The 23,568-nt window shown below is 46.5% G+C and overlaps 1 protein-coding gene across 2 annotated transcripts in view; it reads right to left on the bottom strand.

Moving 5' to 3' along the window:
* Window positions 1–20,102, bottom strand: part of CHKA (choline kinase alpha) — a 61,489-nt gene extending 41,387 nt beyond the window's left edge. Inside the window, exon 1 of one of the 2 annotated variants that reach the window (XM_060105449.1) lies at window positions 19,517–20,102. In XM_060105449.1, coding sequence (XP_059961432.1) covers window positions 19,517–19,842 — 326 coding nt within the window. In that variant the 5' untranslated portion in view covers window positions 19,843–20,102. The remainder of the gene's footprint in view (window positions 1–19,516) is intronic. The other variant, XM_060105450.1, reaches the window with a different exon arrangement.
* Window positions 20,103–23,568: the final 3,466 nt, after the last annotated feature.

The raw sequence follows: 23,568 nt of genomic DNA, 5'->3' as shown, positions 1-23,568 counted from the left end.
AGTATGTGATACGTGAACTATATCTCAATGGTTTAGAAAGGAAAAAAAAATCTCATTTTTCTTCACCAGTGAAACTTGAATGTGCTTCTACAGAAACAACGTTTCACAGATGTAAATAAAAGTCATCTTAAAGAATACTTTTCAACAGCTTATTTAAAGGAAAGCAATCATGGCATGTGGGAACCTCTGCAAGAATAAGGACCTCCTTTCCCGGGAGGCAAGCTAGCTGTCCACCCCGGCTCAGGAGGACACGGGAGGCAGGCAGGCGCAGAGGCAGACGGGCAGGCTTCTCCCTTCCCCTCCACTCAGGCCCGCGCCCCCAGTGCATGGCTTGTCGCAAGGGCCTGCCATATCCAGGCACAGCCAGCACGGGCTTCCGGCTACCAAGCAACAGGACAGGCGTGACATCAGTTAAAAGGCCTGGTTTTCCTTCCTGTCACATCCTCTCGAAAGCTCAGTCCACGGCAAGAGCAAACAGATGAGCTACTGTTCTAAGCTGTGTAACTCGATTCAGTTTATCCCCAGAGTCCCAAAGAAGGAAAGCAGGCCGGCTTGGCCACAAACAAGCCCATAACCTGGAAATCCTTCATCTCTTGTATTATCTGGAGCTGCTCACCCAATAGGCCCTAGTGGGAAGAAGTAAAACGTGGATGATTTTCAAGTGACGATCAAAATAAATGAAACAGGGCTTCCCTGGTGGCGCAGTGGTTGAGAGTCCGCCTGCCGATGCAGGGGACACGGGTTCGTGCCCCGGTCCGGGAGGATCCCACAGGCTGCGGAGCGGCTGGGCCCGTGAGCCATGGCCGCTGAGCCTGCGCGTCCAGAGCCCGTGCTCCACAACGGGAGAGGCCACAACAGTAAGAGGCCCACGTACCGCAAAATTAATGAAACAATGTCATTATCACAGATGACCCAAACTGTCAGAAAACACCTAGAAAAAAGTCAGACACTAATGAGCTAAATAATACAACTAGGAAGAAGATACGATGGGAAGGTATGCCACAGAAACGACAGCAGAAATACAACAGCCAATTTACCACGGGATTTGTCAAGAATATCCTTCCAAGTAAAACCCCAGGAATGCTCAAGGATTCCAAAGAAGTCTGAAACTTCAACCTTTTTATCATGTGGCAGAAGATCTTTATAATAAACATACATGTCATAATTAAATTTAGGAGGCGCAGAGATACTCACATAAGCAAAATATCAAATAAGATGAGAATAACATACTTATTTCATATTCAACATATGTAAGCAAGCCATGGCAGGTAGGACACTGAAAAGAGAAGTCACTGCTGGCAGGAATTCTAACCAGTGCCCTAGGGATCCAGCTGAGAGTGCGTCCCTAATCCTCACCCAACAGGTCCCTCAAACAGTACCAATGGAATAACGAGCAGAATACAGAGCTGCTTTTACAGGATGCTGATCAGATGCGAAAATCATAATTTCAATTTCTCTTGATACACAGCTTATCAAGAACTAACTTACAGTTGAGAATAATTTGACTCATCAAATGACAACACACAGAGAACATAAAGGATATTTGAGAAGAAACCGTGCAAAAACAAAACAAAGAACCAACTCCAAACTGAAGAACCAAAAGGCTAATTGGTTTATATGCTAAAGAAAATGGATTTGTGAAAACAGAGCCACAGAGCAGTTGCTTGGTAGTGCAGTGCTGCTTTTGGCACATTCAAGACCACCTACACACCCCAAGTGACGAAGAACCTGGGTGACCTGGCATATTTTTTCAAATTCAATTAAGTTTATCAGTTGTTGAGGCAACTAAAGTAGGCTGCTTTAACGTGTATTAAATTGTTTGACTTTCAGATTTTAAAAGCCAGGTTCCAATAAGTTGAGTGTACATGAATCTGAAAGACGCCCCCAAAATAAAAAAGACAACTACTTTCCCAAATTCTATTATTCAAATATAACCACTTTGAACACTGTAGTATATATATTTTTTCTTGTCATTTTCCTAAGCTCCTTTTCCCAATTTCTTTTTTTATTAAAATTGGGATCATGGGGCTTCCCTGGTGGCGCAGTGGTTGAGAGTGCACCTGCCAATGCAGGGGACACGGGTTCGTGCCCCGGTCCTGGAAGATCCCACATGCCGCGGAGCGGCTGGGCCTGTGAGCCATGGCCGCTGAGCCTGCACGTCCGGAGCCTGTGCTACGTGACGGGAGAGGCCACAACAGTAAGAGGCCCACGTACAGCAAAAAAAAAAAAAAAAAAAAAAAAAAAGATACAGCATGGTTTAACCAATTGCCTAATGCTAAAGATAGAGTTTTCCCATTATTTTTTACTTCTACACACAACTCTACAAAATGTATACCTATATGTCAATCTTTATGCACAATCTGAGGAGATCCTTTAAAGCTGGGTCTTCTGGACCAAAGGGCACTACCGTTTTCAAACTTCTTGATGCTACTGCCAAAGTGCCCTGCAACAGAGCCACACCGGTTCACTCCTCACCTGTCAGGGGCGTCAGCACTCCTGTCTCACATCTCGTTTGACCTGTTTTTTAATCAATTAAAACTTGATATTATCAAAAATATCATTTTTTAAAACATTAAATTGCTAGTGAAGATAATGAAAGTTTTTAATGCTTCAAGATATACATAAAGTTAACAAATGGCATGAAATATTTTAAAGTTAAAAGATTATTGCAAAGAGAATATTTGTAAGTACATCAATAAGGGAAAAATAGTGAATGAAAATAAACTATGAAACATACTGAAAGTCAGCACCTTTATTTAAATGGATTTCTTGATGATACACCTTAGTGATTCTATGCTAAGTAACTTCCCCCCAAACTGATAAATGTCAATTCATTACCTGCCTCAAATGAAGTGATACGATTAACTGCACTAATCATTAAGAGGAGAAAAGAAAACTGGAAGATGTAAAACAGCAGATAATCTAAAATTTTAGTTGATCCAGAAACGGGTCAAAGAAACTGTGTCACAGTTGGCATCATATTGATTGAAATTAATTTTATTTATTTATTTTTATGGTTTTAAAAGAGATTTCCCTTTTTATTTTTTAATTAATTAATTTATTTATTTATGGCTGCGCTGGGTCTTCGTTGCTGTGCGCGGGCTTCTCAATGCAGTGGCCTCTCCTGTTGCGGAGCACGGGCTCTAGGCATGCGGGCTTCAGTAGCTGTGGCTCGAAGGCTCGAGAGCCCAGGCTCAGTAGTTGTGGCGCACGGACTTAGTTGCTCCGCGGCATGTGGGATTCCTCCCGGACCAGGGCTCGAACCTGTGTCCCCTGAATTGGCAGGTGGATTCCCAACCACTGCGCCACCAGGGAAGCCTGATTGCAATTAATTTTAAAAGAACCCTGACAAATTCCACAAAATCATTTCAAAACAAAAACCACTCCACGAAACTAAGACCTGGCACTTGATGCTACTTCCTCTCAAAGCTCTTCGCAGCAGGAAATATCATCACGCCTTCCTGGTGTGAAAGGTCTTCTTAAAATAGAAGCCTAGATGACAACTGGTTACCTACGGTCAAACAGGAACCAAAGGCTCCATGACTCACAGGATTATTAACCTCCCATACGTGAACCACCCTACTACAAGTACACCTGTCACAAAAAATGCTCTCATGTTTCAGCACTTCGACCAAATACACAGGTTATAAAAGACTTCAAAATTCTGTTCTAAAGATCAGAATCTTATTTCAGAATGAAACAGAATTTTAACACCAATGCAAAATGGTGGTTACCTCTGGGCAAAAGAAGGGAACCCGAAGCCAAATGTTCAGATTTGATAAAGCTATTTTATTATTTTCAAAATTTTATTCTTTACTACTTTATAAATGTTTGTAATTTTTAATAAAGCGAGGTTGTCTCACATAAAACTTTATGGCATCTAATACACAATCACCAGCATATACTATAATGAACTCTTCTCAGAAATCAGTTGGTAATTTAGTACATGTATAAAACCAAGATCACTGGAAGCAAGGGGGGAAAAAGGCGCTGGTAAAAAGATCACGATGGGTCAAAGCAACAATAATCTTGTCCAATATCCTCTCAAACTCAATAGGGATATTTGTTGGGGTCTGTGGAGATCCTCTGACAGAGGGCTCAAAAGATCAGTGACATCTTCAAAAAGTTAAATGTTGAGTTACCAAATGACCCAGCAATTTCACTCCTAGACATATACCCAAGAGAAATGAAAACATATGTCCTCACAAACACTGAACACAAATGTTTATAATAGCCAAAAAGGGAAAGAATCCAAATGTCCATCAATAATGAATGAATAAATAAACTGTGGTAGATCAAGCGATGAAATATTTTTCAGCCATAAAAAGGAATGAAGTACCAATACACGCTACAACATGGACAAACCTAGAAAACATGATGCTCAGTGAGAGAAACTGGTCACAAAAGGCCATGCATGTTGTATGATTCCATCTATATGAAATATCCAGGAAAGACAAATCCATAAAAATTAAGTAGATCAGTGGTTGCCAGGAGCTAGGGAGAGGGGAGAACGGGAAGAGAATACTAATGGTACAGGGTTTCATTCGGAGGTGATGAAAGTGCTCTGAAAAAACAGCAGTGATCGCTGTGTAACTCTGTAAAAATACTAAAAAACACTGAACTGTACCATTTAAAAGGGTGAATTTTATATGACGTGAATTACATCTCAATAATGCTGTTTTTTTCCTTTCTAAACCAGTGATAACTTGCCTTAAGTAGTTTATTAAATCGACCATTCATTGATTTATTTGAACCTATGAATGACCGTCCTCTTAATATGAAGCTCCGTGTGTATGATCCATGGCAATCACCATTTGATTAAAATCTGCTCCCAAGTAGTGAACACTTCCAATGAAACTGCTAGACCCTAGGAGAAATCAAGCCCTTAAAAAGGTGCCTCTGATTTTAGGATCTGGAAAAAGAAGAAGCATTACTAAGGACTTTGGAATGAGAGAAGTTACCGAGTTTCAGGAAACCTCTGTGGTTACACTAGGTTTCCAGCTTCCCACACCTACCTGTAACTCTATTTGGAGGTGGCACCTGTCCCCCACCAGCACGACCAAAGGTGCTTCCCTCTGGTCCTGGCCATACACTTCTTTTTCTCCTCCCCACGTATCTTTCTGCGGCCTACTCCCGCAGCCCCCCAGTTTGAGGCCTGTCAGGGAGGGCCCCCCCACACACACACAGCCCACCGCCTTCTCCTCCACTCTCCCATTACCTAGTTTCCACAGCCCAGGCACCTTCCACCATCCAGGCATCCAGGCCACTGTCAAAACCATCAAGAGAAAAGATTCCAGAATAAAGCCTGGGGAGGAGAGGTTTGCCAACGCTGGCCTCCTGTGCCCTTTGCCCTCCCCCTGCCGATTGGCTCACTTCAGTGCTGTTCATAATCTCTGGATTTTTCAAAGTTTTAAAATTATGCTTCAGTAGTTGTGAACATCTCTGAACCGGGTGGCTTCCACAGTACTCTTTAGTGCAGCATCCTGAATTCCACCCTGTGCTGGCAGGCCAAACGCAACGCAGGAAAACTAAGAGAGGAAGACTCGGAAGAGATGAAATTTCCAGTAGCCTATGTGCAGGGGAAAGCAGTAAAAGGCCACAACCGTAACTTCAGGCATTAATTACCTGCCATCATGTGTACACCCTAAAGAATCCTACTCACCCTTATTCACAGTCCAAAACAGACAAAGGGTGACTCACAAACCAGGTCTGTTTGAACTTCTCATCAGTAAAACAGGGTCCCTGAAAAGGTCAGACACCTGGGGGGACCCCTGCCTTCTCCACATGACTCGTCTATATGAATGTCACTTGGCCCTGGACTGTGACAGGATGCATGCCTGCAGAGGTTTCTAACCCATGCGAGCACTGACTGGAACTCAGGGGAGATATGCCACTTGACTTTATTACTCACCTAAAATACAGGACTCGTCAACACGCTCAAGGTCATTTGAAGTCCTTGCCAGACATCATACTCTCAGGATACTTTTGCACATAACTCGCAAGCAATAGGTACTATTGTAGAGAATTGCTTATCACAAAAAATCTGGGCAAAAATAAAGACAGGTGTATGTTATCTCTGCCTAAACTGAAATGCATACCTGAGTGACTAGCTGAAATAACCATCATACTGTGTTAGAACTAGACAGAAGTCACCACTTATTAACACTTTAACTCCTGGCAAGCTACTCAGCCTCTCTGAGCCCCTGGGGTTAAGAATTCCTCTCCCTTGGGGCTTCCCTGGTGGCACAGTGGTTGAGAATCTGCCTGCCAATGCAGGGGACATGGGTTCAAGCCCTGGTCTGGGAAGATCCCACATGCCGCGGAACAACTAGGCCCGTGAGCCACAACTACTGAGCTTGCACATCTGGAGCGACAGTGAAAGGCCCGCGCACTGCAATGAAGAGTGGCCCCGGCTCGCCCCAACTAGAGAAAGCCCTCGTGCAGAAACAAAGACCCAACACAGCCAAAAATAAACAAATAAATAAAAATAAAGTAACTTTTATCTTAAAAAAAAGAATTCCTCTCCCTGAGGCTCACTGACTGGATTAAATGAGATAAGCACAACAGGTAGTACCTGGCAAGAGCAAGCACTTAATGAATGGAATCTTTTATTACCATGATTAACTTAACAAAGCAGAAGTTCTAGCATTCAAACTGTCCTGAAAAGATCAAAACGCTATTTCAATTAAAATATAACACTATATGGCTATTCAAAAGAATAAGGTAGCTCAATAAATACCAATACAAAACAACCTCCAAGACACAGTGCTGCTTTTAGTGCAAAAAAAGTGATCTACTGTTAAGTATTAAAGAGGAAGGGGGAAGCTACACATTCTCAGCCCCTCGCACAGGATCTAGCACATTGCAGCTCTCAGAGTTTGCTGAAGAGATGAATACACCCACATATACTAATGTATGCATGACATCTCTCTGGAAGTGCTTGCTTCTAGGGAGAGGCACCGGGGTCAGAGGTGGGAGAAAGACGCCCTTTCGTAATGTTTGAATCTTAAAGCCAGTACACTGATTATCTACTCAAAGATTTCTTTTCTTTAACAAAGTGAGCAAAAATAACCCTTGTTTTTTTCCAACTGTCCTCTGTAATCCCTTCACAAATAAAAGGAATGAATGCTCAAGGAGGGAGCTATCCCACTCAACTGATTTCCTGGTTAATCATCAGGTCCCTATGAAGTACCATCCTAACCACAAGATAATTAGAGGCTAACACATAAAACACTCCTGTGGAAAATCTAAAAACTCTTTGTACCTCCCTCCATTCCCGCCTTAAATATAGGGTGGCAAATGTGATGTACCTGTTCATGTTTCAAGCCCCTCACTGGCCTGGGGCCCATATTCTGAACATGAAATATCACTACAGAGTGCTAGGGAGGTTAAGACACACACAGAGGAACTCAGATGTGAACGGCTTCCAAGGCAGGCCAGGGAATGTTCTTAATGCTTAAAGTAATATTGCTTTTTCTTATTTTCACACTTTCTCTTAAAAAAAAATTAAGGAAAATGTTTAGTAACTTGGGCTCCAGTTAATTGAATCTTTCCTGCTAATTTCTTTCCTCTAGTCACATAACAGATAATATCCTGTGTATGTTTCAGGATTTTTAGGCCCGGGCCTCATTTTCAGCCCTGAACTGCCTGACTGAGCCCTTTAAAAAGCCAAAATGTTTTTCACTGATATCCATCTATAATAGTAATGATCAATTTGTTTCTTGGTGACTTTTCCAACCTGCAACTTTAGAGGCAGTTCTAGGTTTAGGCAAGTTGATTCTCTCCTCCCCCAACTCATCTTTTTCTACGTTAGCCCCACTGTTCCAGAACCTGAAGCGTAACCCTTTCCAACAGAAGTCAACTGTGTTAGACAGTGAAGCATCTCGGGGAAATTTACATGTTGCCTAAACACAGGACAAACCCCAAAACCCCGGTGAGGCACAAAATCATCAAGATCCTCTTAACTTGCTAACAGGTCACTACAATTCAAACAGGTTACTCTCACATTTGGGATAAAGTACAGTTAATTTCCAGACTTAATGGCAGTGGAGATTTTCAAGGAGGGAGAAGAAAATGAACATTTCCCCGCCACGAGGCAAATGAGGAAACACTCCTGACTTAAAGGTCTATCAGCTCACCATTTATGGCACAGCTGTACTTTACCCAGGAGGCCAGAGGTGGCAAGGGGGCTCCCCACTCAAACACAGAGAGTACTCAATCGTAACGTGGGGAAGCAAAGGAAGGTGGCTGGACCACAGCAACTGTAAAAACTATCCTTCCAGCTCCCCACCTTCTAAGGCTCAGTCCTCAGGGTGGGACCACGGCATGGCCCTTCCCTCATCACTCCCTCTCCAGCCACGAAGCCGCAGGGCAAGATGGCATCTTGGTTCCTGGCCGGTTCACAAATCCTCCCCAGACTGTTCACCCACCTTGCGAAAAACACTGAATGCTACTGGCAGGTGTTGGCTATAAAAGCTATCATTCAAGTTTGCTTGCTCTGAAAAGTTCTCATAGATTGAAAATATACTCCATGTGTAGAAAGGAGGTCAAATCCGAGTCAATGATAAGGCCGAACAGTCCAGTAGACGTGGTCCATTCGTGCTGTGTTGTGTGTCACTTTAACACAGCAGCAGGAAGCTGGTCTACACGGGGCAGGTCCCGGGCACTTGGGAATGTCACACCCTGTGCTTCAAGTACTCAGTGTGTGACAGGAAGTAGTTGGTAATTTTAACTACAAGTGATAAAGTGAATGCAGGGGAGAGGGCCTCTGCACTACTGTGTGGACTCTCTTTGCCGCACAGAAACAAGTTTTTAAGTTTTGGAGTAAAATCACTTCACTAGATAGTGGTCTACTGTATAACATAGTTTTTATTTTAGCAACATGTATTTAATACAAGTAGCTTTACAAATGGCTTGTATCCTTTATTTGTAGACTTACCAGGTCTTAACAAGGTTATTTCTATTTTATTCTACAGCGTTCTACATGGGGAAAATGCATGCTGTAGTGATACAACAAGTTGGTGAAGAGCCCAAGGTCTTGAAATATGCCATTCCTCACGTCAAACACCTAGATTACTTTTTTCCCAGTATTTAAGTTGAGGTGAAACACACATAACATACAATTTGCCATCTTAAACACTGGTAAGTGTACAGTTCAGTGGCATTAAGTACATTCACATTCTTGTGCAACCATCACCATCTTCTACCTCCAGAACTGTTCATCCCATAAAGCTGACACTCTGTGCCCTTTAAACGCTAACTCCCCGTTCCCCATCCTCCAGCCCCGGGCACCCACCAGGATACTGTGTCCCTATGAATTTGACTTCTCTAGGGACCTCACAGCAGTGACATCATACAATATTTGTCTTTTTGTGACTGGCTTACTTCACTCAGCAGAACGTCCTCCAGGTTCAGCCATGTTGTAACGTGTCAGAATCTCCTTTTTATCAAAGCTGAATAATATCTGATTGCAGGTATATGCCACACTCTGCTCGTCCATTCATTCATCAAAAACATCGACGTATTTTTAACCATTTGGAAAAGGAGTCCATCTAGGTGAGTCAGCTCAGACAGCGAGAAACCTGAGACACTGCCTGCTCCAGAGAAGCCTCTAACACAAAGGTTTTCACCTGCTAAACTGAGATGGGAAATTTCTCGCCTGCACCTAACCAACTGTACTTTGCTGAAAACCAAAAAGGCCACTGAAACCTCTGCAAACTGTCCACAAGTAACATGGCGAAAAGCCCAGCACACACAGGACTCGGTCTCCCTAAGGTTCAGGGCCTGCACGGAAAATAGAAGACAGCATAATACCAAAAGAGCTACTGAATTTACAGCACAAACAAGAAAAAAGGAGATCTTTGCAAAATTTCTTCTAACCGTCTAAAATTCAACTTGAAACGACCACAGCTCAGGGGGAAAAAAGCACTTCAGTAAAATGACAGCACAATACACAGTAATCAGGAACAGGTGTCGTAACTCCCCGCTCTCTCAACACCAAGTCTGCAGGCACAGTTATGAGAACAGGCTTTGTCCCTGGTGGACTGCTGGCTCTGCAGACAGCTGCATGGTCTTGGGCAAATTACTCTGTAAGATGGTGTAAGAGTATCTAGTAGGGGTCTGTGAAGATTACAGGAGATAATGTCAGTTGCTTATTATCAATCTTTAAGAGTGTGTGGGACAGAGCTTCCCTGGTGGTGCACTGGTTAAGAATCCACCTGCCAATGCAGGGGGCACAGGTTCGAGCCCTGGTCCAGGAAGACCCCACATGCCACGGAGCAACTAAGCCCGTGAGCCACAACTACTGAGCCTGTGAGCCACAACTACTGAAGCCCACATGCCACAACTACTGAAGCCCACATGCTGCAACTGCTGAAGCCCACGCGCCTAGAGCCCGTGCTCTGCAACAAGAGAAGTCCCCACAATGAGAAGCCCGCGCACCGCAACAAAGAGTAGCCCCCACTCGCCACAACTAGAGAAAGCCCACGTGCAGCAACGAAGACCCAACACAGCCTAAAATAAATAAATTTATTTTTTAAAAAAAAGAGTGTGCGGGACAGAGAAAAGCTCGGTCTTCAGTCCTCTGCTCCAGGCTGCTCAACCTCAGCACTGTCCACATTCAGGGCACGGAGAGGAAAGCGCTGTCCTGCGCACTGTAGGATGTCGAGCAGTATCCCTACCCTCTACCCACTAGATGCCAGTAATACCCCCACCACCACCACAACCACCACGAAATCGTGACAATCAAAAATGTGTCCGGACATTACCAAATGTCCCTCCGAAAGTATTTCTAAAATACCCATTTCAAGCCACCAACCTTAGCATCCTAGGGACACAGCACACCTCTACCTCCTCTTCCCACCTGAAAGGTCCTTCCACCTTTCAGAGTTCAGGGACGCTCCCACTTTCTCCACAAAGTGCCCCACAGCTCTTCTAGCCCACATGGACCTCCTGGGCCTTATGTTTTTATTGTTTCATCACCAGGCCCTGGACTACTGTGATATTCAACAAAAAACGTACTAGGCACAATGAGATGAGTGAATGCTGATTTACAGGGAGGTGGCAGTCTGGCTTGGATGCAAGATGGGCTAATGCAAAGCTGAAGATGAGGGCTGTCCTAGGGCGGTACAAGATTCCCTGCCAGTGGACAGAGGGTGGTGAGATCATGGAGGGAGTCTAGGCTGACTGCCAGGCTCCGCCAGAGAGGAAAACCAGGAAGGAGACCGTGGGCATAAGGGTCAGAGATGAGCAAGCCAAGAGACTAGACTGAAGAAAAAAATTCCTGGAGTTAATAAGCAATTATAGCAAGGTTATGCGACACAAGGTCAATATACAAAAATCAGTTGCTTTCCTGTATACCAGCAATGAACAAGTAGACAATGAAATTAAAGACGTGTTACCATTTACATTAGCGCCCCCCCCAAATTAAGTACTGAGGTATAAATCTAACAGAATATGTACAAGATCTATATGAGGAAAACTACAAAATTCTAACGAAAGATATCAAAGAACTAAATAAATGGAGAGATACTCCATGTTTGTGAACAGGAAGACTCAATATTGTCAAGATGTCAGTTCTTCCCTACTGGATTTATAGATTCAATGCAATCCCAATAAAAAATCCCAGCAAGTTATTTTGTGCATATCAACAAACTGATTCTGAAGTTACATGGAGAAGCAAAAGACCTAGAATAGCCAACTCCATACTGAAGAAGAACCAAGTCTGAGGACTGATCGTACAGATTTCCAGACTTACTATAAAGCTACGGGAATCAAGATAGCGTGATACTGGCCAAAAGAAAAAGAAAAGACAAATAAATCAATGGAACAGAATGCAGAGGCCTGAAACAGACCCACATCAATACAGTCAACTGATCTTGACAAAGAGCAAAAACAATACTGTGGAGAAAGGATAGTCTTTTCAACAAATGGTGCTGGAAGGACTGGACAGCCCCAGCCTAAAAAACGAAATCTAGACACAGACCTTACACCTTCACAAAAATTAACTCAAAATGGATCACTGACCTAAATGTAAGATGCAAAACTATAAAACTAGAACATAACATTAAAGAAAATCTAGTTGACCTTGGGTATGGTGATGATGTTTTAGATACAACTCCAGAGACATGATCCCTGAAAGAAATAACTGATAAGCTGGACTTCATTAACATTAAAAAATTCTCCTCTGCAAAAGACACTATCGGGCCTCCCTGGTGGCGCAGTGGTTGAGAGTCCGCCTGCCGATGCAGGGGATACGGGTTCGTGCCCCGGTCTGGGAGGATCCCATATGCCGCGGAGCGGCTGGGCCCGTGAGCCATGGCCGCTGGGCCTGTGCATCCGGAGCCTGTGCTCCGCAACGGGAGAGGCCACAACAGTGAGAGGCCCGCATACCGCAAAAAAAAAAAAAAAAAAAAAAAAAAGACACTATCAAGAGAATGTAAAGCAAGCCACAAATTGGAAGGAAATATTTGCAACAGACATCTGATAAAGGACTATTATCCAAAATATTCAAAGAACTCTTGAAATTCAACAATAAGGAAACAACCTGATTAAAAATGGGTGGGGGCTTCCCTGGTGGCGCAGTGGTTGGGAGTCCGCCTGCCGATGCAGGGGACGCGGGTTTGTGCCCCGGTCCGGGAAGATCCCACATGCCGCAGAGCGGCTGGGCCCGTGAGCCGTGGCCACTGAGCCTGTGAGTCCGGAGCCTGTGCTCCACAACGGGAGAGGCCACAACAGTAAGAGGCCCGCGTACTACCAAAAAAAAAAAAAAAAAAGGGGGTGGAAGATCCAAGCAACCACCTGAGCAAGGAAGGTACACAGATGGCAAGTAAGCATAGGAAAAGATGCTCAACATCATTTGCCTTTAGAGAATCACAAATTAAAACAAGACACCACTACACACCTACTAGAATGGCCAAAATCCAGAATACTGACAACACCAAATGCTGGTGAGGATGTGGAACAACAGGAACTCTCATTCATTGGTGGTGGCGATGCAAAATGGTGCAGCCACTTTGGAAGATGGTTTGGCAGTTTCTTACCAAACTAAACATACTCTTACCATATAATCCAGCACCTGGGCTTGTTGGTATTTACCCAAATGAACTGAAAAGATGTCCAGAGAAAAACCTGCACACAGATGTTCGTAACAGCTGTATTCGTATCTGTCAAAACTTGGAAGCAATCAAGACATCCTTCCGGGACTTCCCTGGAGGTCCAGTGGTTAAGACTTCACCTTCCAATGCAGGGGGTACGTGTTTGATCCATTGTCAGGGAGCTAAGATCCCACATGCCTTGGGGCCAAAAAACCAAAACATAAAACAGAAGCAATATTGTAACAAATTCAATAAAGACTTAAAAAAAAAAAGATATCCTTCAGCAGGCAAATGGATAAACTGTGGTACGCCCATACAACAGAATATGATTCAGCACTAAAACAAAATATGCTATCAAGCCATGAAAAGACACGGAGCAAACTTACATGCGTATTATTAAATGAAAGAAGACAATCTGAAAAGGCTACACTGTATGATTCCAACCATATGACATTCTAGAAATGGCAAAACTATGGAGACACTAAAAAGGTCAGGGATTGAGGGGAGGGAGGGATAAATCGGCAGAGGACAGAGGACTTTTTGGGCCATGAGGCTATTCTATAGGATCCTACAATGGTGGATATAGTACACACCATTATACATTTGTCCAAACCTGTACAAGGTACACCACCCAGAGTGAACCCTAATGTAAACTGTGGACTTTGGGTGATAATGATGTGTCAGTGTAGGTTCGTGGACTGCAACAAATGTACCACTGCAGGAGAAGAATGATGTCAACAGTGAGAGGCTGTGGGGGGAGGGGGGGTAAAATGGGAACTCTCTGTACTTTCTGCCCAATTTGGCTGTGAATCTAAAACTGCTCTAAAAAAAAGTTAAGTTTATTAACTTTTTTAAAAAAAGAAGTAAGGCCCCTTAAGGGACCAAATTTTCAGTGTGTAGTAAAAACAAAGTGTAAATGAAACTTTATCTTGAAAAATGAAACAGAATTATTTATGTCTTTACATGTAATATAATTTAGATTATCAAAGTAACTATGTACATATAAAGGAAATCAAGTAGGGAGTTTTGGCATAATTTTTTCATAACCCTTTAAGATAGCACCATAAAGCACAATTCACTCCTTCTTTGACTTTTACTGTATACTTTTGCAAATACAGCTGAGGACTTTGCCAGTCTTTTCAAGGCCCTCTCTGTCTTTTTGATATTTAAATGATCTGGTTTTGAAGGGCCCATGGTACCATCTATCCTATCATTTCTCAACTGGTAGTGGGTCTGTGGGGAGATTGTGTGTAAAACTTCAATAGTCCACAAACATATCTTTCATCAAACTTCATGATATCTTGCATCTTTTGCAAGATTTACAATTTCATTTCACAACTCACTGTGACTGTTTTATCCACCAGCAATAAGAGTGATGATAACAAACGCTGATTTGATGGGCAGAGACAGAAGCTAGTGTTCAGCTGTGATGTCCAGGCATGGACAAAATTTCCAAGTGGTCAGTACATTAATGACAATTTTCATGTTACGGTAATTTTTATCTTTCCCTATACCACTCGTAGCTGGAGGGACTCAGGCAACCAGTAGCCTGATTACAAAGAGCCCTGTCATCACATTAGGAGGACAGCAAAGAAGCCAATTTAAGCTAAAATCCAGGGGCTAAAGTCAGGCACTCTTCTACTACTGGAGATACAAAGATGAACACGACATGCCCTCTAGGAATTCAATCTAACAGACTTGAACGAATAAACACACACAATGTGGTAAGTGCTGTGACATAAAGGTGTGTATGCATGAAGTGCTATGGAAGAAACCTAAACGAGGAAGAAACTAATTCTGTCTGGCTCTCTAAGTTAGGCCTTGAAGGAGGTATTTTAAAAGCAGACACCAGGGCTTCCCTGGTGGCGCAGTGGTCGGGAGTCCGCCTGCTGATGCGGGGGACGCGGGTTCGTGCCCCGGTCCAGAAGGATCCCACGTGCCGCGGAGCGGCTGGGCCGGTGAGCCATGGCCACTGGGCCTGCACGTCCGGAGCCTTTGCTCCGCAGCGGGACAGGCCACAATAGTGAGAGGCCCGCGTACTGCAAAAAAAAAAAAAAAAAAAAAGCAGACACCAGGAGGTTTCCCTGGTGGCGCAGTGGTTAAGAATCCGCCTGCTGGTGCAGGGGACGCAGGTTGGAGCCCTGGTCCAGGAAGATCCCACATGCCGCGGAGCAACTAAGCCTGTGTGCCACAACTACTGAAGCCTGTGCGCCTAGAGCCCGTGCTCTGCAGCAAGAGAAGCCACCGCAATGAGAAGCCCACACACTGCAACCAAGAGTAGCCCCTGGTCACTGCAACTAAAAGAAAGCCCATGTGCAGCAACAAGGACCCAACGCAGCCAAAAATTAAACACATAAATAAATTTATTTAAAAAAAAAAAAAAAAAAAGGGCAGACACCAGGCTGCCAAGCAGAGTGTAGGAGCAAAGACAAGTCTGGAGACAAAACACAAAGCTCACTCCAGAAGTGCAAGGACAGGTGTGACTAGCTCACTGTTAGCTGCTGCTGGTTAGGGGAAGGGAATGATTGTAAAACAGCAACAAAAAAAGCACCACCCTGAAAAATTAAGGCTGGGGCCCAAGTATAAACCATGCAAACAAGTTTGGATTTTATTCTCCAGCTACAGGACGCCACAGTAAACTTTGAAACAAAGGAGTCAGGATATTTGAGAAATCCCTGGCAATGGGATATAGAATGGAGGCGGGGGGGGGGGTGTCACCCAAAGTACGAGGATATCCACAGGTGCCTCCTGTTACAGGGTCTAAGCAAGGACAGCGGGCCTGGAGCAGACCGGAGGTGTGGGCACAAAAGCAGTTCACTAGGGTTTAGTTGCCACCGAGTGTTGAGGAGGGCTTTCGGAGCCAATGCAAAGGGTGAGAAATAATCCTGAGGCACCAGCCAGCTGCTGTTAATAACTCAAAGAAAAGAAGCAGGAGAAGCATATTCCAGGGTGGGGAGGAGCAGAAGGGTCAAGTGTGGGACGGACTGGATGGACTGCGCTGAGGCAGTGAGGTCTCATCCACCCCAGATGGACCAGCACTCAGCAAAAAGCCGGGGCTGGAGAGACGGATCAGGAACACGTGACAGCCAGAACCTGTACATGGGCTGGCTATGGAGGGCCACTGAATTTCAATCAAGTGTATATCTTTCCCCACTTGAACCACCTCTTTTGCCTTTTTTTTAAAGCTAGGCATCACCCACTTTCCCATATCCTAAATCACCTCTTTTCTCCTTGTTAAACTCATTCCATAACTACATTTTATTCCAGAAAACAGGACTGAGAGGCAGTGTATCACACCATACAACATTATTTTAAAAGGTCCACCAAACCAAAAGGAAAGCTGTGTCTTCCAAGACCACTGATTCCTGGAGAAAACAAAAAAAACATCCTTGATGAAATAAAAATTCATATTTTAAGGCAAGACAAGAAAAATTTAAACATAAAATTTTTCTCTGCCCATTTGGCCTCCTCCCTCCCCTCTGGTGTGCATCGCGCATCTGCATTATGCGTTTACCAGACCTCCCCGATAACGGAAATACCTGCTCAACCATAAAGATCAATTTTTCTTCTTCTGGAGCCAACCATGTAACTCCTTTCCCAATCCTGTTAGGGGTCACAATGACCCACCACTCACTCACCTTGCACTTGAAGACATCTTTGGTGAACTTCACATACAATGCCAGTATATTATTTCCCTTAAAGACAGCAACTGGCCCAGAACAGACTGGTCAGACGACCTGGGGTGATACTGGGCCAAACCTAATGGAAGTTCTTAGCTTAAATACTTACTTATGATCTTATTAATGTCACTAGCTATATTACCAGTATTCTGCCTATTTTACAAGATTACTGTTTCTTGCATTACCAAGTGTGTGACTAAGCCTCCAATAAAATTAATGATAATTAGCCAATTTGAAATGATTGACCAAACTTATAGTTCTATAAGACCAACGATTATAATAGTATAGCTCTAGATATGGGAAGAAGCAACAAGAAGGAACCTTTGGGGTTTCCCTGGTGGCGCAGTAGTTAAGAAGCCACCCGCCAACGCAGGGGACACCGGTTCGAGCCCTGGTCCGGGAAGATCCCACATGCCGCGGAGCAAGTAAGCCTGTGCGCCACAACTACTGAGCCTGCGCTCTAGAGCCCGCTCACCACAACTACTGAGTCCGTGTGCCACAACTACTGAAGCCTGCGTGCCTAGAGCCCGTGCTTCGCAATGAGAAGCCACCGCAATGAGAAGCCCGTGCACCGCAACAAAGAGTAGCCCCCGCTCACCACAACTAGAGAAAGCCTGCGCACAGCAACAAAGACCCAACACAGCCAAAAATAAATAATAAAAAATTTTTTTTTTTTTTTAAAAAGAAGGAAACTTTTCCTGGAGCATAACAGACTACTAAGATAGGTGGTCCAGAGGCTTTTCGCTACTGTTAACAGGACCTAGTCCACTAACAGCACATTGAGTGGCCTATCAACGAAATCTTCACCTGACCTGGGAATGAGCATCCTTAACGCAGTGGGACAGATTGGTCACGAAATGCCTCCCAAACCTTGGTTGAAATTACAACAGAAAGGGAAGGGACTGTAGAATAAAGAATCCTGCCCACTACCCAGTTCAACAAGAATCAAATCATTAGCCACTGTAGTCGCTGACTTACAATACACCCTGAAAGGAATTCAGGGCAAAGATCAGGATGAAGTACTTTGTGCCCTCAGAAAAATGACAGAACTGACCCTCAGAGAGATATTATATTTTCTGTAGAAATTTTTTATTCTTGCACCTTCCCACACTTAGAAAGGCACTAAGAGCATTAACTAAGAAGTCATTCCTCACAACTGTCAGCGACCTTCTGCTGAGATGTGTGCCTGACTGCACGCACCCCCTTTGCAACAATCACATATATTTGGGTCTCCCCCTTTACCTCTTCAGAACAGTTCTCTGAGCTCTCTGAAAGGCTGTCTCCGGGTTATAATCCTCAGTCTGACTTGAATAAAATTTTCCATTTCTTTCTTAGATTGACTATCAATTAGTTTTTTCATCGGCATCCTCAATGCTTTTAGAATGTCAGGTTTGAGCAAAAACACAAAGGTTTATCTAATGAGTGACACTCCCCAGAAAAGCACCTCGAAAACATCTTACAGCTGGATCCAGGGTGTCCAAAACGCTTTCATAGGCAACAGGCAAGAGCACTGGAGTAGGAGATGGGTTCAAGAGACCTGGCAGCTCACTCTGATGTCAGCACAGAGCCACTGACCTCAGGCAAGTCACTGCGCCTCTACGTTTTCCATTTTACAGCTGGATGACCTGAAGACCACATGGCCCAGGATGATCTTCTCACTGAGAATTTTCAGGCCTAACTAAATGTGATAGTTTGGGAGGCAGTTTCATTTCAGGAAAAAAAAAAAAAAAGGTTTCATTAAGCAATTCTTTGGTTTTCCTTTCTCTTTCTACCTTTATGATTCTCACTGCTCCTAGGCATGTCTGTAAGGGAGGCCACAGGCACAAAAAGAAAGTGAAGCTCAGTTAGTTTTGCTGCATTTGCGGCTCTGGCGAAGCACTGGGCACAGAAAAGGAATCAAATGACTAAAACTGGATTTGGGGCTTATCGGTGGCAGCCAGCCAGCCAGTTTCTAGATACTGCACTCAACCTGGTCAACCAGTTACAAGAAAATTAGCAGAAAAAGAAAACACATTTTTAAAGGTCTCAATAGAAGTAAACCCACTAAATGTTAAATGATCATCTCAGGGGAGCAGGATGGACAAAAACCGAGTTTATGTTTTGCTGTTAAGTCTGAATACATACAAACTTACTTTTTTCGTAATTTAAACTTATGATTAGTTTTTTTAAGCTTAAAAAAGGGGGAGAAATTCTTTCTACTTTACTCTTAGTTATTTTTTGAGCCACACATCCTAACTTTGGCTGGTCACACACCTACATGTCTGAGCGGTTAGTGGGGAACTAACAAACGTCACCCCCTCACCGCTAACAAATGTCTCTTTCAGTGGGAAAAACCTAATCGTGGACTTGAAGAACTAAAAGTAAGTCACCAAGTGATTTTTTTAAGCCAGCCAAAACATCCCTCCTTCATTCAAGGCCCTAAACCCAAAGGGACTTGCTAGACACAGTTTAAGCTTCTGGACAAAATGTACTTTGTGATTGAACAGTACTGTTCTCCTTAGAAGAGACCTGTTTTCCCACGAAAGCGGCATGTTTTCAACAGCCTGCCTTCTGGAGGGTCTTCGGGGGCCCGTTTCACGGGATTTGGCCTGGATTTCACAAAGGCTCCTGAAAGGTGGCTTCGCGGGCCGCAGAGCCCCCCGGCCCCGCCCCCGACCTCAGACTCCGCCCCCGGCCAGCGTCACCCGACCGCGTCCGCGCAGCCCTCCCTCCCGCCCACCCCGGCGCGCCGCCGACACCGACCTGATGACACTGATGTGGAACTGGTCCTCGCGAAGGCCCCGCCAGGCGCCGGACAGGAACTCCTTGCACCACAGATAGGCCCTGCGCCGCGTCCTGGGCTCGGGCTGATCGTCGGCCGGCGGCGGCGGGGGCAGAGGCAGCTGCGGCGGCGGGGGCAGCGCGAGCTGCGGCTGCCGCCCGCCCAGCTGCTTGGGCTCGAGGTCACTGGCGGCGTCGCGCTGCTGCCCCACGCCGGGCGCCGGGGTCGCGCTGCCGCTGCCGCAGCTCAGCAACAGCCCGAGCGGCGACGGCTCCGCCTCGCCCCCGTTGCAGAACTTGGTCTTCATGCCGGGCAGGCGGCCGAGGAGGCGCGGTCGACCGCAACGCGAGAGCTCGAGGCTCAGGATCCGGCTGGACGCCCCCCTCACGGAGAGCGGGCGCGGAGGCCGCTTGCCCGCTCGCTGACGGGCAGGCCGGGGGCGGCGGCGGTTGGGGGGGCGGCGGGCGGGCACGGGGCGGCGGCGGCGTGGAGGCGGCAAGCGGCGGGTAGCGGCGGCGCTCGGCTGGTCCTACTGGCCGTGGCGCTCGCTCCTATACTGCCGCCGCACGAGGAGCGCTGTCCGCGTCATAGCCCGCCCTCGCTCTCGCCGCTGATTGGCCGCCGTCCGTCGGCCCGGCGCATCACAATCGCCTCCGCCCTCGCCACGCCTTCTCCCCATTGGCTGCGTCAGCACACGGCCTCCCCCCGCCGTCTCGTTTCCTGCGGCCTCGGGAGGCGGGGCCTCGAGGGGGGCGGAGCGTCGAGCCGGTGCCGGGGGTCGCGAGGATGGAGAAAGCTAGCGGGGCGGGGGGGGGCCCTTGAGCCTCGGGGAACCAGAACTTGGCTTTGGTGGCTGAAACTTTGCTTGACCCCTCGAATCCTGCAGGACATCAGAGGCCGGGGCCTGGCAGCGGGCAGTTAGGAAGCCGGTCCCTGGAGGCTGGCTTCTCTTTCTGCATGACCTTGGGGCGAGGCACCTCCTTCTGCAGCTCCGTACGTGTGTTTTTATAACACTTCCCAGCGCCGGCTCAGCTCCCTGCGAAGCGCGGCCACGCCCCGTCCAAGCTGGAGCCTGAGAAATTATTGTCCCCGGGTCACAAACCGAGGCCCGAAAGGGGGAAGAGGCGACTGGTGCAAGGCCGCACCGAGCCCTCTGAAGCCTCCTGCAGCCTCAGTTTCCCTGTCCGTGGTGCTGAGGATGCCAGGGCCTAGAGGCTCGGGGCGGGCGGAGCGGCATCCCCGCAGCCGCCCCGAGTACTGGCCAAAGGTGAGTGCCACGGGGCTGCTGGCTTTGTGGGTGCCGCCCCGCCCGCCCCCACGCTGGAGGCAGCCCCGTGACTGTGACTAACGCACCTTTGCCCACGGAGGGGAGGCAAGGGCCCCTGCTCGCATTTACCACATTTACCCCATTAACTGCCCCATGTCCCTCACTCCTCTCTCACCCCGCCGCCCCAATCCTTTCCGAAAGCAATTGGAGTATGGATAAATTTTTAAATTACAGATCCTGTTTTTACCGGGCATGAGCTGGGACAAGAGGGTTCCCTGGCTGCTTAGGAAATTCAGCGCCTGGCATGCAGGAAATGGCTTCTGTGTGGGGATTTCACAGTCTTCGGGAAGAAAACGTCTCTTTTTAGCAGTGTGCACTTGGCTGAACTTGCTCCAAGAAAAATGCGCTCATTGAACAAAAGGATTATGATGAAAGGGGGCTTTTGTCAAGGCAGCTGTGGAGGTGGGCCTGGACATTGAACTGGAGGGAGCTGGGAGCCATCCAGCATTGAGGAGGGGGCGGAGGAGGAGTCCCATTGGATGTTGGAAAAGCTGAGAAATCAAGGTCTCCAGTCAGGCCATTTAGATAAGAGAGCCAAGGACTTTGTCTAAAAATACCAGCCCTCAGATGGTGGGGCTGTGTCTATGGTCTGCCCAGGTGACAGGCCTTTATCCCACTGTCCGTGACAGCAGCCTGGTAATCCCAGAGGAACGCCAGAAACCTGGCCAGGAGGAAGGGGCACAGGAAGTAGGGGTTGAGTGTCTGTCGTTTCAAGCCTGGTTTAGGCTACCAGAACCCACAGACCCCTTTATGGGATCGCCTCATTAAAAGTGTTGGAAAGTTATATCTGTTACTGCTCCCATTTAATGGATATGAAGACTGAGTCCTGCAGAGGCTGAACAACTCAGGTGAGGCCCCTTGGCTAAGGTGAGGAGCAAGGCAGGTGTCCTGGCTTCTTTGTGTGAAGAGCACCATGTCCATATGGACAAAACTTCCCTCCCCTACAGTCAAACTAAAGTCCTGGACTTAGCTCTCAATGGCCCATCCTTGGCCTGGCCAGTCAAGGTCCACCCTTAGCACCAGGGTGGTCAATTCTACGCAACACCTCCGAGGCAGAGACTGAGGAGCTTGGCGGATAGTAATGCTAAAATATTAGGTTTTACATTAGGGGTGTTTGAGCTAGTTGAGAAGGCATCTCTACCAGGCAGTCAGGAGCCTCAGGCTGCTTACCTCTGCAAGGGGCATAATAATATCAACTTTCCAGAGTCATCTGTGATGATGTATACAGCACACGGTAGGTGCTCAGGGAAAGTGCCAGGCATATCACCACCCGAAGGAGAAATCCAGAAGGGTAAATGTGCCCATGACCCTTGAGGTAGCAACCCCATTCTCAAGACTTCCTCCCAAGAAGTCATCGGCGGCAAAAAGCCCTGTGCATAAAACTGGCCATCACCGTGTTCTCCCTCACTGAAGAAAGCTGGAAATAACCTAAATGTTTATCTAGCGCCCTGGACTGGGCTATAAAGGATGTTGGTGTATCAGCAGTGAAGTTGGTAAACAGGGTTCATTTTCCACACGTTTCTCTAGTGCCTTCAGTGTGCCAGCCAGAGGACTTGGCAGTACTGGGCAGTGAGGAAACCAGCTATGCCTCTGGCCCCTGCTCCAATCTGGACTAGCAACACTGCCCACCCTACGCCACCCTCTCCCTCTCCCCTCACCCTTGTTAGTTGCTCTATTGTGTATTGTCTGTGTCCCCACCAGACTGGAACCTCCAGGAGAGCAGGAACCTAAGTGTCTTGTTCTCCATCACAGTGCCCAGCAGGCCCTGAGGTTTGTAGGCCCTCAGAAGTATTTGCTGAACAAATGAAGTCCTGGCTCAGCACTTCCTAACTGTGTGACTTTGGGTTGAGCCTCAGTTTCCTCAGCTGTAACATGGGGGTTATAATCCGCAGGGCACAGGGTTGTCGTGAGGGATGGGTGAGAGGATGATATAGGAAGTGTGCGGCGAGCAGGAACCCCCCACCCTGTGTTGTTACATGCGGTGTGCTGCATGGCGTGGCTTCTCGGCCAGCAGCTGGCATTCGGCAATGAATAATGCACACACTTGTAGCAACTCGGCCTCGGAAGACAACGTCATATAAGATAAGAATGCAAACTGGAATGTACATTCTGATGACCAAAATGTCATCATTTGTGCATGGGTGGACAAAGCTTGGAGAGAAATTTGCTATGGCAGCCACTGGTGCTGGAGAGAGTGTGTTCCAAGTGTAAAATCTTTTCTTCTAGGACATCGGAAAAAATTTTCCAAAAGCTCCTTGATGCTGAATTCTGAGAGCAGACACACGGTGTGGGTGATGTGCCTTGGACAGATTAGATGGGGGAGATTAGGAGGTCCCTGTCCAGTCTCTGACATTCCTGCACACTGGTTCCTCCGGTCTGGCCTGAGGAACCTGGCAGAGGAGTCACCAGGGCCACTGGGCAGACCAGGGGCCTCCCCCAAGGAACAAAGGGATCCACCCAGGGGCCCTGCCACCAGCTCCAGCTGCAAGGCCTGTTCCTAGGAAAGGCTTTGTGACTCTATCTCCTCTCAAAAGACAGGGGCCACTTGTCAAGCACTTGGTAGGAGCGGGCCCTGTGCAAGCCCCTTACTTATATCCAGCATCTTTGAACTTTCACTGCCAGCAGTGTGGTGAGTGTACTTAGCACTTCGTCTCTCAGGTGAGTGGTTTACCAGGAGGTAAAACCATTTGTCCAAGGCAGGCAGCT

This window comes from Mesoplodon densirostris, chromosome 7 (assembly GCF_025265405.1).
Source record: "Mesoplodon densirostris isolate mMesDen1 chromosome 7, mMesDen1 primary haplotype, whole genome shotgun sequence".
Taxonomy (NCBI): Eukaryota; Metazoa; Chordata; class Mammalia; order Artiodactyla; family Ziphiidae; genus Mesoplodon; species Mesoplodon densirostris.
The sequence above is the reverse complement of the archived record's forward strand: the minus strand, read 5'-3'. Positions and strand labels throughout refer to the sequence as shown.